This window comes from Amblyomma mixtum, chromosome 8 (assembly GCF_055824585.1).
Source record: "Amblyomma mixtum isolate Tamu chromosome 8, ASM5582458v1, whole genome shotgun sequence".
Classification (NCBI taxonomy): Eukaryota; Metazoa; Arthropoda; class Arachnida; order Ixodida; family Ixodidae; genus Amblyomma; species Amblyomma mixtum.
This window is the reverse complement of record NC_143019.1, coordinates 126,980,787-126,998,506: the sequence shown is the minus strand read 5'-3', so window position 1 is coordinate 126,998,506 and position 17,720 is coordinate 126,980,787. Positions and strand designations below refer to the sequence as shown.

Genomic DNA, 17,720 nt, shown 5'->3' with positions numbered 1-17,720 from the left:
ATGCTCTTGTGCATAACAGCAAGCTTTCCAAGGGTCCTTACAAACTGTGTGTTCACCCTGGGTATTCTCATGAACACCCACTGAACCTGAGATCTCCGTCTGTGCAAAAATTCATTTTGCTTGTTTAAAGGCCCTCATCTACGGTCAAAGAGCAAAATGTTCACAAGCTGTAAAGTATACTTCTCTGGCTTTTTTCTCTCCTTTAATTCCGCCCTGGCTCTCCATATTCCTGCAGACGCAACCGGGCACCACCTCCGCAGAGACTTACATCAGTGGCGACTCTGCGTTAACCACGATGGCCCCGGTTACCGAAACCGGCTTCGAGCCTTCAAATATTGACGATATGTCGGACACCGAGTTCTGGGACCTGTACGGCTTGCCTTACGACATCCTCATGGAAAGGTGGGTCATCGCAACCATTAAGAGAACCACAGGCGACACTCGATGCCACGGTTGCCACCCGTTGTTTGCGAAAAAAAAACTAGCAAGGGGAACAAGAAAAATGAACTGCCAAGAAGAAAATTCAGAAGTTCAGAAATATGACTATATGGTGTCAGTGCGTTAGCACTACGTTTTCTCCTTCATGTAGATTAATAATCAAAGCTGATGGGGCCTGCACTGTACACGGTAGACACCCGCAGAGTTTTTCCCGTGGCAACTATCCTGAAATTTCCCTACCCTCCGCCCTCGTCTGAACGCCCCCTGGTCACGCTCGAAATCTTTAGGGTTCTTACCGGGGCAGCTAAGTTCTCGCCTAACCCTCCCTTCCCTTAGAAGTCGACTGAAGATTTCTCTCCACTTTGGTGCCTGCTATCTTTACAGGTCATTTCAGGTGAGTAAATATCATTTTTAACGCCAGTGCCAAGGCGTGCGTGCTGCAAAAAGCCGGCATCGTCGTCGTTAGACGTGAGCGAAAAATACGTTCAAATTTCGAAGAGAAGGAACCTATGTGGCAGTGGAGCACGTAGGTCACGTGACTCTAATGTCATCACAACCTGCTCAAGTGATTGTGAATAAACTACATATACTGGTCGATGGAAGCGAAATGCTACAGGCCTCTGTACTGTGCGATGTCAGTGCAAGCTATTCGGGCAGGAGCGGCTTTGACTCCTTTTGTGCGTCATCGGTGGCGTGACGAACGTTACGAAGTGACTCACAAGTGTCCCCATTGTGGTGCTGCGCCCGACCAGTGTGACGAAAAACACTTGCTGTGTGGACTTGCCCGACTACAGCTTCCGTGAGACGACGCTTCCTAAGAAAGGTTTTCCTGCGATGGGACGTTGCAGACGACTATCGAAAATGGACTCAAGATAATCGATTTATCGCGAACTTTTCCCGCTTTTTAAGCGAGGCTTATTTGCACTCCTTTTTATAACTTTCTTTCCCTTTTTCATTATGCCTAATGGCAAACAGCTCGAATAAATAAAACAGTGCACGCTAAAGAAGCCCAGTTGGTCGAAATTATTAGAAGCCTTCCACTACGACGTCCCTCGTAGTCTCAATCTCTTAGAGACGTTAAATTCTATGAATCAACAGAAGTGCCAGATAAGAGCTGTTGTAACGGGATATCGTTAAGGACCGTGTTATCCACAAAATCGGCCGTCGGAGTTGTGGGTACATTCCTCAAGCGCTGCACTATTGCACAAGGTGGGCGTGAGGATTCCCAGGGACCTGTGAATGTAAAGTCGAGAATCGCGGATTCTATCTATATGAGCACTAACTGATTAACACTACCGCTTCATATCCTTAAGATGGAGCTTGAGTGTTCCCTCCTTTTTTTCATTTGAGAGATGCTTCTTTAACGAAGCGTTAAAGATGCACAAATGTGGTCTGAGCAGGCGCTATGTACGTCACGGCGGACTTTGCTTGTGTGGTAGGAGGTAGTCAGAAGATGACTAGGTAGTTAAAAGATGCATGGTCAATTATTTTGGACCGCCTAAGTGTATACCATTTTATTTTTGGGCAGAATAGGATGCGGCGGAATTGGCTCTAGCCTTCAACATAAGAGGCGAATGGGCACATATGCTCTTATGCATATGTGCCCATATGTGCCATGTATACATATGTATACATGTAATATGTATGTACATATTACATGTACATGTAATGTGTACATGTGCAGGCTGCTGTCGGCTATAAATGCAACAAGGCCCTAAACTGGGGCCTGTGGGTCCACATTCGAGTGTCGGGTGGCCGGCGGGTGTCGTAGCTCTGAGTGCCTAGGTGTCGTTTACGTGCCGCCCGAAGTCCGGGGCAAGTTAGCAGAAAGTGAGCTAACGTGCCTCTGTAGCAGAATTGGGGCAGGAGGGGCAGTTCAGAAGCGGGGTCTGTGATGTCCAGGAGGCCCTGACCACAGGCGTCAGTGCCGCACCCACCCAGACTCTCCTCAAGGCCACCTCGTCATGGCGAGTTAAATCGCCCCGAAGGTTGGATCTCTGCGATGGAATTAAAGCACGCGTGGAGCGGCAGAGAAATTCCTTTTGAAGCGAAAAGTTCCACTCCGAGGGTCGGAGCCCAGCTTCACGTATGCCGTATGCCGCGACCGAGTGACGTCACGCACAGCGCAGGTGCAGCCGCGCTCTACTGCGCATGTGCGCCGCCTTCTCACCGCCGCTACAACTGCGCGCTTCGCCTCCTCGCCCACCGTTTGACCTTTCATTGCAGCCGCGTGTTTCCCGCGTCGCAGCCGGCAACCCTCCTCTCCGCATTCCTGCGGGCAGTCTTAACCGCGCCAATTTCCGTCTCCTCCTCCTCCTCGTACAGGCAGTGTGTGGACGGCCGAACGCCCCACCGCTATCGTGGTGCTCCCGGTGCATTGTTCGCGAACTGCGACAGCCATGACGTCAAACCAAACATAACTGAAGCTTTTCGCTTGTATATTCAGGCTTAACCAGAGCTAAGCCACAGCTTAATTTTTAGGCAGAACGAGAAGCCCCCGGATAATTTCAGTAGAAACGAGTATATCACTTGTATCGCATGGGAAGCATTACCCGCTTCCCTAAGACGGTGAGTATTACACCGAGCCCGCAAAACTCGGACAGGGCATGGATACGATTTCACTATGCTGCAAACATGGACACAATACCCAGGACGCAGACTGCGTGCTCTAGAGCCTTACTGCTTGTGTTGAGCCGCTGTATAGGAGAAGATATTTCGGTGGTGGAATTATGCTAGGAAAATGAGCCAATACCGCATCTAACGCGCGAGGTACAGTGGAAGCAAACTAGCCGCCCTACCCGCCGCGGTGGCACAGGGGTTAAGGCGCCCGTCTACCGAGCCGGAGTGCCCGGGTGCGAACCCACCGCCGCGGCCGCGTTTAGATGAAGGCGGAACGCAGAAGGCGCCCGTGTGCTGTGAGATGTCAATGCACGTCAAAGATCCCCAGGTGGTCGAAATATTATCCGGAGACCTCCGCTACGGCACCTCTCTCTTTCTACTTTCACTCACACCTTCCTCCCTTTCCTTACCGCACAGTTCAGGTGCCCACCGAGATATGTGAGACAGATACTGCCCGATTTCCTTTCCTAAAAAACAAAACAAAAAAAATCTGCCTCTTCTTTCACTCCCACCTTCCTCCCTTCCCTTACTGCGCTGTTCAGGCGTCCACCGAGATATGGAGACAGATACTGCGCCATTTACTTTCCTGAAAAAACAAAACAATTATTAATATTATTGTTGTTATTATTAGCCGCACGTAACTCCAGGGCGAAGCGCTTAAAGTCTAAAAAGCCATGGAAACGCATTTCTCGCAGATTTTATGCGAAGCATACTACTTTAGCTACCACTTCAGCCCTTCACCGTGGTTATGCGCCTCCAAATCACGTGATACATGACGTCACACCACGTGACACGATGACGTCACGACAGGGGAGAAACGGGGGCCTACCTCGCGCCGTCGCTGTGGTTGTGCGCCTCCAAATCATGTGACACGATGATGCCACACCACGTGACACGATGACGTCACGGCAGTGGAGAAACGGGGGCCCACCTCGCGCCGTCGCTGTGGTTGTGCGCCTCCAAATCACGTGATACATGATGTCACACCACGTGACACGATGACGTCACGACAGTGGAGAAACGGGGGCCCACCTCGCGGCGTCGCTGTGGTTGTGCGCCTCCAAATCACGTGATACATGACGTCACACCACGTGACTTGATAACGTCACGACAGTGGAGAAACGGGGGCCCACCTCGCGCCGTCGCTGTGGTTGTGCGCCTCCAAATTACGCGACACGATGATGCTTCGCATTCTCCAGGCTTAACCAAGTTAAGCCTCAGCCATTTTTTTTGCAATCGTGTGCAGCCCAACTGCCATACACTGACTGATAGAAAAGAAATTAGCTGCGGTTTAACTTCCGTTGAACGCGGTTAGACAGCGAAAGCTATGGCGTATCGTGCAATTATACGCTGCTTGGCGTCCGTAGCGTTCAGTGCGTTCCGGACACTGGTTAGACCGCGCGCCCACACTGCGACCCTAGCAGGTGGCGGTTCATGGTTCATCCGGAGTGTTTGCGTTTTGCCTCCACCTAAACGCAGCCGCCGCGGCCGGGTTCGAAAACATGTACTGCGGCTTAGTAGCCACAATCATGCGGGCCGCCGCGGTGGCTCAGTGGATATTGCCGCGAATCTTTGTAGCGTTTGTTTGTTGTGTTTATTTGTTCATGCTTCAAGGCTTCCGGCACGCCGCTTTATTGCTTCGTTTGTGACGCAAGACGCGCCTTGAATTATCTCGATTGATCGCATCCGGACGGAGCGGATTCTAGTTTGCGCCAGAATGTTCTAGTAACTTCTAAAGCTTTATCTCGAAGGGTCGCTACCAGCTTTAAAAAAGAGCACGGCCTACAGCGGCGGTCATTCTGTTCGACGACCGCCGAGCACGCTTGTTGCTACGCCGCTGCCGAATGATTCAGTTCTTTGCGGGCGCAAGTCAGTCCGAATAAAGAGTTTCGTTTCGAAGACATTCTCGCTGTGTTCCTGTTCGCCGGAATTCAGTCACCACTACGTGACAATATAGTGGTCGACTGCTGACCTGAAAGACGCGGGTTCGATCCCCGCCGTCGCAGCCCAATTTCAATGGAGGCGAAATTCTAGAGGCCCGGGTACTGTGCGATGCCAGTGCCCGTTAAAGAACCCCAGGTGGTCGAAATTTCCGGAGCCCTTCACGACGGTGTCACTCGTAGCCTGAGTTGCTTTGGGATGTTAAACCTCATAAACCAAACCAAACCAAACCAAACCACTTCCGCATGCAGACAAATGAGAGTTGAAAGAGTTTTTTGGCAACAGAGACCCCTCTGGAAAAGTTTGCGCACAAATGTTAGCGCAAAGAGTTAGATATACACACGAATGTCTTGTGAATGTCTCGCTTTTTGCGCTTACTTTTGTACGAAAACTATGCACCGACTAGCCAAGCAACAAGTGTTACCTGAGTACCCGTCTGGCAAGTAACCCTAGCCTTAATCTGGGAGAGCACGTTAATGCTCTCCCCGATTGGCAAGGAAGCCTTGCGGCAGGTACTACTTCCTCTTTCGCTTTAATATTGTTACGAAAGCAGCGGAAGCGACCGTTGTATGCCGTTTTCAAACTAGGCCGTATCTGCTGGCCGGCTGGGGACCACGTGAGGAGGAGCGCTTCGAGTCAGCTGCGCGTCTGTCATAATTTTAAGCCGAAAGCCTTACTATCCCCATTAAAGAAAAAGAAGCAGCGTGTGTTAGCGAGTTAGTTTTAGTGTGTCTACTCGCAGATGGTACAGAAGATACGAGCGATCGCAAGAAAAAAAATTAGCTTCGGCTTAGCTAAGGTTAAGCCTGGATATCTCGAAGCGAAAACCTGCGGTGATGCTCGTGGTTTAGCTTAAGGTTATACTTACGGTTACACTTAGGGTATAGCTTTCTGGCTTTTCCGAAACGTATTGCCTTAGGTATACAAAGTTTGTACAGAGGCGGAGGGGGAGACGCGCGTGTTTTGAATACGGTGCTATCTTAGAAGATTGCTTTAGAGACGTACTGTGGTATGCATTTTTTGGGGTGTACGCCAAGATATGGCAGACAGACATTTGCTTCCCTTAAAAGCAATTTTCATTTCATTTCATTTTCCTTAAAGCCCTTACGGCGCGGTTTGGGTATCCACCGAGATATGAGAGAGATAGGCGTCGCCTTCTTTCATTAAAACCAATTTTCTTTTCATTTTCCTTATCTTACGGCGCAGTTCGGGTGTCCACCGAGATATGAGAGCTTCCTGGCGCACTGTCTGTCTTTCATTTTTTTATTTGTGATATTTTTTCTGTCATGTCGTTTTTTTATTTTAATTCTGTCAGCGGCGGCGGCGAGGGCCGTCACCAGATGATGATGATATCAACTTTATTTTCCTCCAGATAAGGAAGCCGTCTACTCCCCGTCCCTGGCGTGCAGGCCTTGGTGACGGGGGCCGTGGCCTCCGCTATTAGAAGCAGGCAAAGAGGTCTTGATTCCTCGAGCCTTCTTCCGCCAGGCGGATGGCTTGTTGCTGTGAAGCAGGGGCCTCGCTCCGCAGCAGGGCTTCCCAGGTTTCTCTCAAATTTATGTTTTATTTAGCCCCTGGGGAGCTAGCGCACTCTCAGATTATGTGGTCGAGGGTCCCTCTCGGCTTGGAGGCGTCCCGATGCGATTGCCTCCCAAATGTTTAGACTTTTATCCGGTAGTGGCACCAGTCTCCTCTGTAGCCAATAATTTTCATCAATCTTCGCATAATTTTGCAGACGCTCGTCCATGTTTTGGCAGTCGGGCGGCTCCACAGCTACCCGGAAGTAGAGAGCTCGGGCTAACTCGTGGGTCGAGTCATTGCCAGGAATGGACGCGTGTGCGGGAGTCCAAATTAGGCTAACTTTTCTGTTTAGCCGTCTACTGGCCAGAATACTTGCCGCTTTCGGCGAGGTCCTACCCTTTTCAAAATTATAGATGGCCGTTTTCTTATCGCTGATCATAAAATTGGCTTCCGTTCCAACGCAGGCGAGCGCGATCGAAACTTTTTCAGCTGTTCCCGCGTTCCGGCTTCTAATGGTGGCTGTCGATACGGGGGCACCACGGCCGTCGACCACTGAGGCGACCGGCGCACCCGACTTGCTGCGTCCACGTACGCAACGTACTTGCTGTCCATCGGATCGAAGCGTCTGATTAGTGATTCTGCTCTCTTCTCCCTCCTTTCAGTGTTGAATATGGGATGCATGTTACGAGGGAGTGGGGAATGATTAGATTTTCTCGGCACTCCTGCATAATGTTCGATTTGGCTCGTAGTCCCCTATCTGTTTGGAGGCCTACCATTTCAAGGATGGCTTTGCCTGTGGTTATTCGGCTTAATCTTTTGAGCTGTGAAATTCTGACAGCCTCTGCTATTTCGTCTAAGGTATTGTTCACTCCCATAGAGATCAGCTTCTCCGTGGAGGTGCTAATCGGTAAGCCCAGGGCTCTCTTTATGCACCGGCGAATGAGCGAATGTAGTTTCGTCTTCACCTCAGCCGTGATGTTTAAGAAAAGTGTGGCATCACTCACGCGGCATATTATACATGGTTGGGTTGATTTAAGCAAGCTTTCCTTTATCTCTCGTCCTTTCAGCGTGACCCTTCTAAATATACCAAGGGCTTGCGTGGCAAATCCCTCAACCTTTTTGATTGCCCCACCCTTATATCCATTATCCTGAACAAATAGCCCTAAGATTCTGATTTGGTCTACCTTTGGAACTGGTTTTCCCTTTACTTTAATGTCAAATTTCCAGTTGCGCTTGCTTCGGAGTGACTTCGGGTTATAGGCGAATAATTCTGAATTTTGCGGAGAGCATGAGACACCACTTCTGGCAGCATATTCGACGAGAGTGTGCGCCGCAGCCCGCAGGCGCTCCTTGATACTCGCATCACTCCACTGGTTAATCCAGAGGTTGATGTCATCCGCATACATACTGAAATTTAGACCCTCTATGCTACGCAGAGCTTCGAGGAGGGCCTTCATTGCCACGTTGAAGAGGAACGGAGAGAGAACTGAGCCCGGCGGCGTGCCCCTGCTCCCTAACTTCAGTGTGCGAGACTCGATGTCTTGGAACTTCATGCAGGCAGTTCTGCCTGACAGAAAGTCCTTGATGTAATCGTATGTTCGCGCGCCTACCAAAATTTCATGACGACTTCGGAGGATTGCTTCATGTTTGCCATTATCAAAACCCTTTGTCAAGTCTGGGCCGAGAAATACATTGGCGTCTCTAGAACGTGAGTCGATTGTCATGTTTCAGACGGATCATAACGTCCTGCGTGCACAAGCCCGGTCGGAAGCCGACCATCTCGTGCGTCCACAGATCGCTTTGCTCCATAAAGCGCGTCAGTCTGGTCTGGACTACGCCCTCCATCAATTTCTCCATGCATGAGATTAGGGAATTAGGTCTTAAATTTTCTAGTCACTAGTCACTCGTGACGAGTCTTGGGTGTACGTGTACTACCCGGAAACCAAATCCCAGTCGTCACAGTGGAAGCATTCCACGTTACCAAGACCAAAGAAGGCCTGTCAAGTGCGCAGCCACGTGAGAGGGATGCTGAGTGCTTTCTTTGACTCCCGCTGTGTGGTACAGAACTAGTACTCACCACATGGTCAAACAATGACTAAAGAGTACTACAGGGATGTCCTCCGTCGCCTACGTGATGCTGTTCGGCTCTAGAGACCGGAGTTGAGGTCAAGAGAAAATTGGCGCTTCCATGACGACCATGCTCCTGCACATTCCTCGCACTTGATTCAGACTTTTTTTGCGAAAAACCAGGCTCCTGTTGTTCAACAGACTCCTTACTCTCCTAATATGGCGCCCTGCGACTTCTTGCTGTTACCTAAAATAAAGAGCCTATTGAAAGGAGCATGATTTCAGAAAACAGAGGACATTATAGCTGCAACGACAGCTGAGCTAAACTCCATTTTGAAAGTGGCCTTTTCGGAATGCTTCCAACAATGGCCGCAGGGAGAAGTGTGTGGAGTCCCAAGGAGACTACTTTGAGAGTGATTAGGTTTCCAACGCTCCAGTGGTGCCAGTTTTTTTTGTTCGGCCAAAGGTCGGATACTTTCATAACAGACTTCGTATTTCCCATTCCGTTACTCTCGGTTGACGCACACGACGCGTCTTAACTCCTTTTTTAAGGATCGAGGCCAAAATGAAATGATCGCTGCCGAAATTCTTCTCTGAATTGTGCACTTTTAGATCTGTCACACATTTAGAGAAGGACAGGTCAGAGGAGGTTTCTGTGCACACACTTACTCACCCTGGGTGGACTACTAGGGTCTTTAAGTAGAGACCCAGATATGCGCGTCCTCCCACAGCTGCCTGCCTTTGGGATCTTGTTTAGCGTAACCCCATTCCGAGTGCACAGCATTAAAGTCACCATAATTGCTTTGTGAAAGCGGGCCCTGAATCTCACCATACTCTGCTGTGGGGTACTGTGCAAATTTAAGAGGAACACGCTAGGCTTCTGTTTTCGTCCCGTATGAACTTCCAATAGCACTGCTTCAATTTCGCTCGAGCTGACCTCGTGCTCGATTGCCGCGATGTTCCTCTTAATAAACGTTGTGACACGAGATTTCTCACCTCTCTCACTTGAAAAAGCTCAATATCCCGAGAGTTTTGCTCTTTTGCTCGTCTCCTGCAGGGCTATAGCTAGCAGTTTCTTATTTAATAGCGTCAGATATTGTTGCAATAACGGCCACTTGCGTTGGAATCCGCGACAGTTCCGCTGCCAGATTAAAGACTCAGTGGGTGCGCCTCTGGCCATGTTGGAGCTGGTCAAAATTTTTCCTCCTCTTTTTGTTGCCATTCTCCGACGGCAACTAATTCTGCCCTTTGCCTTCGCACTTCGACCGTAAGCGCTTGTATCTGGCTTCCTGCGCCGTGCGTTATGTCACTCGGTTTCGCGCATGCGCAGAAGTGGCAAATCTGGGCTGCGGCTCACGCGAAGTGCGGCGTTGACCAGCCTAGTGAAGCTTTTCGCTACAAAATTCAGTGGTCACTTGAGGCTGCTGGCTGCTGCGAAGACGAAAGCGTCAGTGTCATCGCGAGCGTCCGATATCGACGCTGGTTGCGCACTGCGAAATGAAACGGAGGCGTGCCTCCGAACGCTGATTCCACAAACGCTGAATCCACAAAGGTCCAAGTAAAACGCTCGCACAGTCTGTTAGCATGCGTGTCGCGAGCTAGCCTCTAACCTGACTAAGGAACATATGCTGTATGGAACGACAAACCATATGGCACCATCCGTAACGGCGTACGATGAATGGTTGCGTCAAAAATTGGATGCCTGAATTGGTTTTTGAGGAAACGAAAAGGCGCAGTAATTGCTACACATCTCAGTGGACGCCTGAACAGTGCCAAAAGGAAACAGGTAATCTGGGCTGCTGACCGGAAAGTCGGGGATTTGATCCCTGCCGTGGCAGCCGAATTTCGATAGAGGCGAAATTCTAGAGGCCCGTATACTGTGCGATCTTAGCGCAGGCTAAAGAACATCAGGTGTTCGAAATTTCAGGAGCCCTTCACTACGCCGTCCCTGATAGCATGAGCCGCTTCAGGACGTTAAGCCCCCAGAAGCCAAGTAATCACTGTCGCAGGCTATTGCGGAACTTGAGCGGACCATGTAAGCTATGTCCATACAGAAATTGTATAGAACCTCCTGAAAAGATGTATGCCATACGGTTGTGCTGGCAATTATCGTAACAATGTAGTCGGGAATACTGGCACAATGTTTAGGTCAGCCAGTGCTGGGTGGAATGGAATGAATGCGATTGAAATTATGGCGCTCGACTGGCTGCTTCCATGACGGCGGTGGTCGCTTTAACGAAAGCAAACATGCAGCGCTCCTTTTGCTGATATCGCGAGAGCGAAGCGAATACGCGGCCCGCACCCTCCTAGCGTGCTTCGATGCCAGCACCCGTTGCAGGGTGAAGACACCGCCCTCAGCGAGGCCATGTTGGGTCCCACTCTCCCGTTCGGCTCCACTGAGCGCGATGCAGCAGCGGGCCGTTTCGAGGAGAAAACTGCATCTGCTGCGACGAATTCAGGAAATTTGGTGTTTCACCGCGACAGAGAAGTACCAGAGATTGTTTAAACAGCGAATCGAAGTTAGTTGCTCCATCTTTCGCAGCTAATCTGCCGAGATTGCCGGCATCTGTGAACAGTTGGTGCGCTCATGTGTGTTCGCTCTCTTCTGCTCCGTTTCTTTTGAGCCGTGGTCCTTCATAATTGCATAATTACAATGTGCGTAGCATAATCTCTTCACCCAGATAGTCTACTTTTGGATTACTTTTCCAACGATCACGATTACTTATTTCGAGTTGCATATTCGCCAAAGACAGCCTTTAAACGTTCTTGTTCATCTTGAAATCGGGTGCGAAAAGCAGCCTTTTATGGCTGCTAATTTAAGGATGCAAAGTTAAGTTCTTCATTACCGCGCGATAGCGTGTACAGCTCGTTCGGTCGAAAAGCCGTCGATGTAGCCCGCACCGCGTGTTGAAAAAAAAATGCCTCCTGCCAACCGTTTGCTGTAGAATGTTCCGGATGGTGTTATAGGATTGAGCGTTTCGTGCAGCATAAACTTATGAGTTATGTTGGAGCCTAGCTCACGGCAGAGATTCGAACCGGCGACCTATAATCGAGAGCGACGTAAAAAAATCGTATCATGGTAATTTGTAGTTCTCGTGATTGATTTCAGTGTGATATGCGGTGACAATGTGATGAAATCATTGTAATTAATTAATTAAAGAAATAAAAAATGGTAAAAGAGGTTAAGAATGCTCAGAATGAAAAGCCAAGTTTTGATGATGCTAAGAAAATTTCCAGTGTTTAATTGACGAATTATTTACTTGAAACAATTGATAAAAAATGTAAAATGCGTTCGAAGGTGTCAAACTGCTTAGAATGATAAGGCTAACGACTACGCTATCATGTCACACACTTAAGGCGAAGCTTACGTGTTCTCTCCAATTTTGTCCTCAGTCCGCAGCAGAAACTGTTCTCGAAAGCAAGCATTTCGCATGACTGACCTTGCGTACTTAGAAGTTTAGTTTTGGTCTAGCCATCTCGCTCGGCCTCCGACTGCCACTTTTTTCTGCGCACGCTGCCGCGAGTAAAGCAAAGCGAAATAGCAGGTGCCCTTTTCTAATTTTACTTCCGGTGCGTCTGCAATCACTGGGGTTTATGCTTCCGGCAACGTAAGCGACTCAGAACGCTCCGGAAAATTTTGGTTGTACCTCTGACACAGCCTCCGTGAAAATGCGACCGCCGCGGCCGGGATCAAACCCATGTCTTTCGGGTCAGCAGCTGAAAATCATAACCATCTGCTCGGCGCAGCGGTTGCCGCAAACTTCCATAAGCACACTCACGCTTTTGCGCTATGGCAGACGGGAGTTGACGTCGGCGAACAACTAAGCACGACAGTGCGTTCGATATGGCTGCTGAGGTTTTCGGGCGCTACGCTAGATTTTCGGGCGTTACGAGGTTTTCAGGTGCTAGGTTCCATACTGCCCGATACGTGTTGCAAGTTTGAGGTTTGGCAGTACCCGCAACAGTCGATTAAATGCGCGGCCCAGGATGTCGGCCGGCGGGACCGTGTTATGTGTGGCCTTGTCTTTGATTGCTCGTTCATTTGCCCGTCCTGGTTTTACCTTCACGGTTGGCGTATCTAACAACTGAAAGAAAAAAGAGCCGAAAGTTTTCAAGACAACGCCGAACACGCATCCACTAGAAATGTGTGTCGAATTCATAATATTTAGCGAAGAATGGCACGGCAGTAAAAGAAGAGGACAAGAGAGTAACACAGACACACACCAGAACAAATGCAGACATTTATTACATCGCTCTCAAACCACTCAATAAGTACTTGAGAACACAATAATCACCACCATCAGCCTCACTACACCCTGTGCACGACAAAATCCACTCTCACATCTCTTAGTTAACCATATCTTGTGCCAGCTGCGACCACCCCAACTTCGCAAACTTCTTAATCTTAAACACCCACCTACCTTTTTGCCGCCTCCTTCTACGCTTCCTTTCTCTTGGATTCAACTTTGGTATCCTTAAGGACCTTCGGTTACCTTGCCTTCGCATTACATGCCCTGCCCAAGCCCACATTTTCCTCTTGATTTCGACTAGGATGTCATTAACATGTGATTGATCCCTCACCCAGTCTGCCCGCTTCCTGTCTCTTAACGTTACACCTATCATTTTTCTTTCCATAGCTTGCTACGCCGCCCTTAGCTTGAGCTGAACCCATTTCGGTAGCTTACACGTTTCTGCCCCATAGGTGAGTACCGGCAAGATACAGCTGTTGTGCACTTTTCGCTTGAGAGATATATTGTTAAAGTGCTGTTTGTTATCTGAGAGAACCTGGCATATGCCCTCGAGCCCATTCTTATTCATCTAGTTATTTCCCTCTGATGATCCAGATCAGCCTTCACTACCTGCCCGAAGTAGGCGTAATTCTTTACAACTTTCAGCACTTCGCTACCAATTATGAATTGCTATTCCCTTGTGAGAGTGTTGAATATAACTGTTTTTCTTATTATTATATTTTAGGTCCACCGTTATTTTCTGCCCTTCTAACTCACGAACATCCTTTGAGAGACCTAGCAAGGAAATGCTATCAGCGAATCGCAGATAACTTAGGTATTCTCTGTTAGCTCTCATCTCACACTGTTCCTAATCCAGGCCTCGAAACACAACCTGTAACCAGGCGGTGAATAGCATTGCCGAGATCGTGTCTCCCTGCTTGACGTCCTTTCTTATTAGATTTTCTTTGCTGACTTTATCAAGCTCCTTACCAGCTGTGTAATGGCTTTAACACCTTTCAAAATTTTTTACATAAGGCTCTTCTACACCCTGATTCTGCAATGCCTGAATGAGTGTTGTTGTTTGGACTGAGTCAAATGCCTTCCCGTAATCTCTAAAGGCTATGTATAAGGGTTGGTAACACTCTGCGCGATTTTCTATCACGCGGTTGGTAGCGCGAATATGGTCTATTGTGAAGTATCCTCTACGAAAGCCTGTCTGCTCATTTAGTTGATTGGAGTCTAAGGTTGCTCTCAATCAATATGCGATTAATTTAGTAAATACCTTACAAGCAACGGACAGTACGCAGATTGGTCTTTAAAGTTCCTGGCCCTAGACCTCTGCTTTCTTGTCGCTGAAGTTGATATTGGCATCCTTCCAAGCTTCTGGTACGCTCGAGGCGATAAGGTATTGTGCGTACTGGGTGGCTAGTTTTTCTGGCGCAACCTCGCCTCCGTACTTCCAAAAGATTTGTTCTTACCTAACCCTCGCCAGCTGCTTCGACCTTTTTCATTGCTCTTAAAACTTCTGTACTTCCTCTTTCTTTAATGGTGGGAGGTTCGAGTGCCGTGCGCTTCTGCCCCTCTCATTAACGTCTTGATTACATTAGGTACCCTGTAGATTCGTGTAGAATTCTTCGGATGCTTTAACTATATTAGCCGTAGTGCTAGTTGCATTGCCTTCTTTGTCTCAACGATATTGTCTGGTTTTTGCTTATGACTATTTTCCTATTCAGCGCTTTTAGTCTGCTTTAAACCAAAGTGGCCTACCGTGCGAAAGTTTCATGACGATAAAACCCGAACCGCCATGAACGAAATGTCTATTATCGCGACAAGCGCCACGCTGCAGCATGATCGGCACTTCTCTGTGCCAAACGGAGTAGTCTCCGCAGGTTTCTCGTTCGCTACCTCAGTTTTTTAGAGCATGCTCGATTCTCTTCATATTAAACTTCCTTATTTTGACTAACTTGGTTTGGTTTCGTTTTTGAGGAAAGGAAATGGCGCACTAACTGTGACATCTTGATGGGCACCTGACCCGCGCCGTGAGCGAAGGGGTAAACAAGGGAGTGAAAGAAGACAGGAAGACAGAAGAAAAAGAAAATTGAAATTTCGCCCAGTGATTGACTTTAATAGCTCTGGCAGTTCTATTTTCTCTGTGGTGTTAGTCGCCTTCGTCCTTTGGCGTTTCTTAATCAGAGCTTTAGTGTCAGTGCACGTTAAAGAACCCCAGGTGGTCGAAATTTCCGGAGCCCTTCACTACGGCGTATCTCATAGCCTGAGTCGCTTTGGAACGTTAAACCCCGTAAGAAAAACCAAACTATCTTCTGAGATTCTAAAGTTTTGCGAACAATGACCTCAAGGGCATCCTTCTCGTGTTTCCGTATGGGAAGATAAGGAGTCGAATAGAGAATTCGACTGGTTACGAAGGCGTTTGCCAGCCGCAAGGCATCCTTACTTCGTAACCCTCCGCTTGTGTTGTAAACCCGCCGGACCATGCGGCCCACCTGGTCACCCACCTTAAAAAGTTTGGCCAATGTAGTGTCTGGCTTCCTGTGTTTGTGGATGCAGAGTCCGAGCAGCCGTATCCCATCAGTTTCGCGTATGGACCACTCTCAAGAAAAAGAGAGATTTTAGTTATGCACTTTTTTGAGGGGCGCAGGTACACAAATTCCGATTTTTTTAGGGGAACATTGAAGATCGCAGCGGTGGGCGTAGTGGTGTACTATCCTCGCCGCTTTTTTCAGGCTGGTTTCAATGTCTCTCTCCTGCGCTGCCCTGCGTGGCCCACAGAGTGATGTCATCGGCGTACAAGGCGTGAAGCTGGGCCGGCAGGTGTATCATAGGCAGATTGAAGAGCAGCGGGTCAAGTACCGTGCCTTGGGGGGTTCCCCGCGTTCTCAGTGGGTAAGGAGCATGCTCTATATCTTAGATGCGGGATGTAGGATTGACGATCCATTGAAAATTGGCATACATATCGGAAAGTGTTGAGGCCACAGACGGTCTGGCTCAGGTTAGTATGATCTAGCGTGTTACATTGTCAAATGCCACTTTAAGATCCTTCAAACAGCCGGCTTATGGCGCTTGCGGTGGGGAATACTTTCCGGGAGCTCCGGGAGGCGCACATTACAAACCAGTACACGCGCTTGTCGCAAACGGAGTCGGGTCGCCGCCTTCTTGCTCGAACCCATATCCAACAGACCACTCCCAAGAAAGAGAGGTTTCACATCCCAGAAGTGTGGAGACGTGCCCTCCACGTGCGGCCTCTTCCAGCAAACATGTCACACGAAGACCATAATGGTCGGCGCCTGGCACGAGCGGCAGCGCTAGCTTGACATTATGGCAACAAAACAGGTGTATACTACGTGGACGCCTCCGGTCCTCAGCACGGGGGATGGTACACGGTCGCGGTAGTTCACAACAGCAACACAGTAAACGGCCTCACCTTCAGAGCCAGAAGTGCAACACAAGCAGAAGAGGTCGCGATTGCTCTCGCGGCCTCACATTCCGATTCCAAATACATAATCACCGACTCGCGAGGGGCCTGTCGGGACGTCGAACAAGGCTGCACTCCCTTCCTAGCCTATCGAATATAGCAAAAGTGCATACTGGTTACGGACCCCGCACACCGTTACCTTATATGGGCCCCTGCTCATCATGGGTTGGCAGGAAACGAGGCAGCAGACGCAGCCGCCCGCGCACTCTCACCGGGCTGTTTTCTCCTCCCCACCCGATCAGGAACCACATTTTAATCCGGTGTATACATTCAAAGATATTACTACCTACTATCAAAATAGTCATCGCCTTTACCCTAGCCCATGTAAAGGCCTGAATAAGGCGGATGAGTGGCTCCTTCTCCGCCTCCTGACTAATACATTGCTGTGCCCGGCTGCACTAAAACATTTTGACCCCTCCTTTAGCAGCTGCTACCCACACTGTAGTGCGGTGTCTTCGGACACCTCCAACGTGGCCATTCCCCACTTCTCCAACCCAACCCGGGAGAACTGGGAGGCGACCATGCTCGGCTGCCACGACTTACAGGCCCAGCAAGCCTTAGTCAGACGCGCCCGGGCGGCTGCCACCGCCACTGGGGTCCCAAACTAGGGACCTGCTGTGGTGGCCCTTCAGGAGCCAGGAAATGGCGCCACCCTTGCCAGTTACACGGTGTACCAGCAGGATGCGCAGAGCTGCCTCTGCGTACATAAAAATTACACGGCCTCCTAGGTTGACCTGGATCTTAGCGCTAATTTCTCCTATGTAATGGTGACGATCCTTCCGCTACGCAAAGAGGACCCCCCCATTGCTCATACTCAACATTTACTGTCCCCCAAAGCTACCATATGTTACATTCGCAGATGTCTTCAGCCGAGCTTTGAAGGTCGCGAATCGGGATCCCCTCATAATCGTTGGGGACTTTAATGCTCCCAGCACCTTATGGGGGTACACACGTGAAGAGAAACGCGGACGCAAGTTGGCGGAGCTTGTTTCCACACTGGGCCTTACACTTCACACGGATCCCGCGCAACCCATTCGTATAGGTAACTCTGTTACGCGCGATACGTGTCCGGACCTCACCTTTACGAAAAATATTCGCTATGCAGATTGGAGGAACACAGAGGAATCCCTCGGTAGCGACCACTGCATAATTACCACTACAATCCATACCAAGCCACTCACAAGACCACAGGCCAATGCAAAACTACCCGACTGGACCAAATTTAGGAGCAGCTACACCAATCCTCAATCGATAATGGACCAAGGATACTCAACGTGGTCCCAACACCTAGTATCCCACTTGAAATCAGTCGAGCAAAATGTTCAACTCTCAGAGGCGAGCCCGGCGGTGGATAACCACCTCCTCCACCTCTGGGAGGCACGACACAGCCTAGTCCGCCGCTGGCGTCGTCAAAA

At 49.4% G+C, this 17,720-nt stretch overlaps 1 protein-coding gene across 1 annotated transcript in view; it reads left to right on the top strand.

Annotated features, from left to right (window-relative positions):
* The first annotated feature begins 244 nt into the window (after nucleotides 1-244).
* LOC149334260 (uncharacterized) overlaps nucleotides 245-17,720 on the top strand; it is a 60,592-nt gene continuing 43,116 nt past the window's right edge. The window contains exon 1 of the mRNA XM_089556228.1: nucleotides 245-402. Coding sequence (XP_089412354.1) covers nucleotides 296-402 — 107 coding nt within the window. The 5' untranslated portion in view covers nucleotides 245-295. The remainder of the gene's footprint in view (nucleotides 403-17,720) is intronic.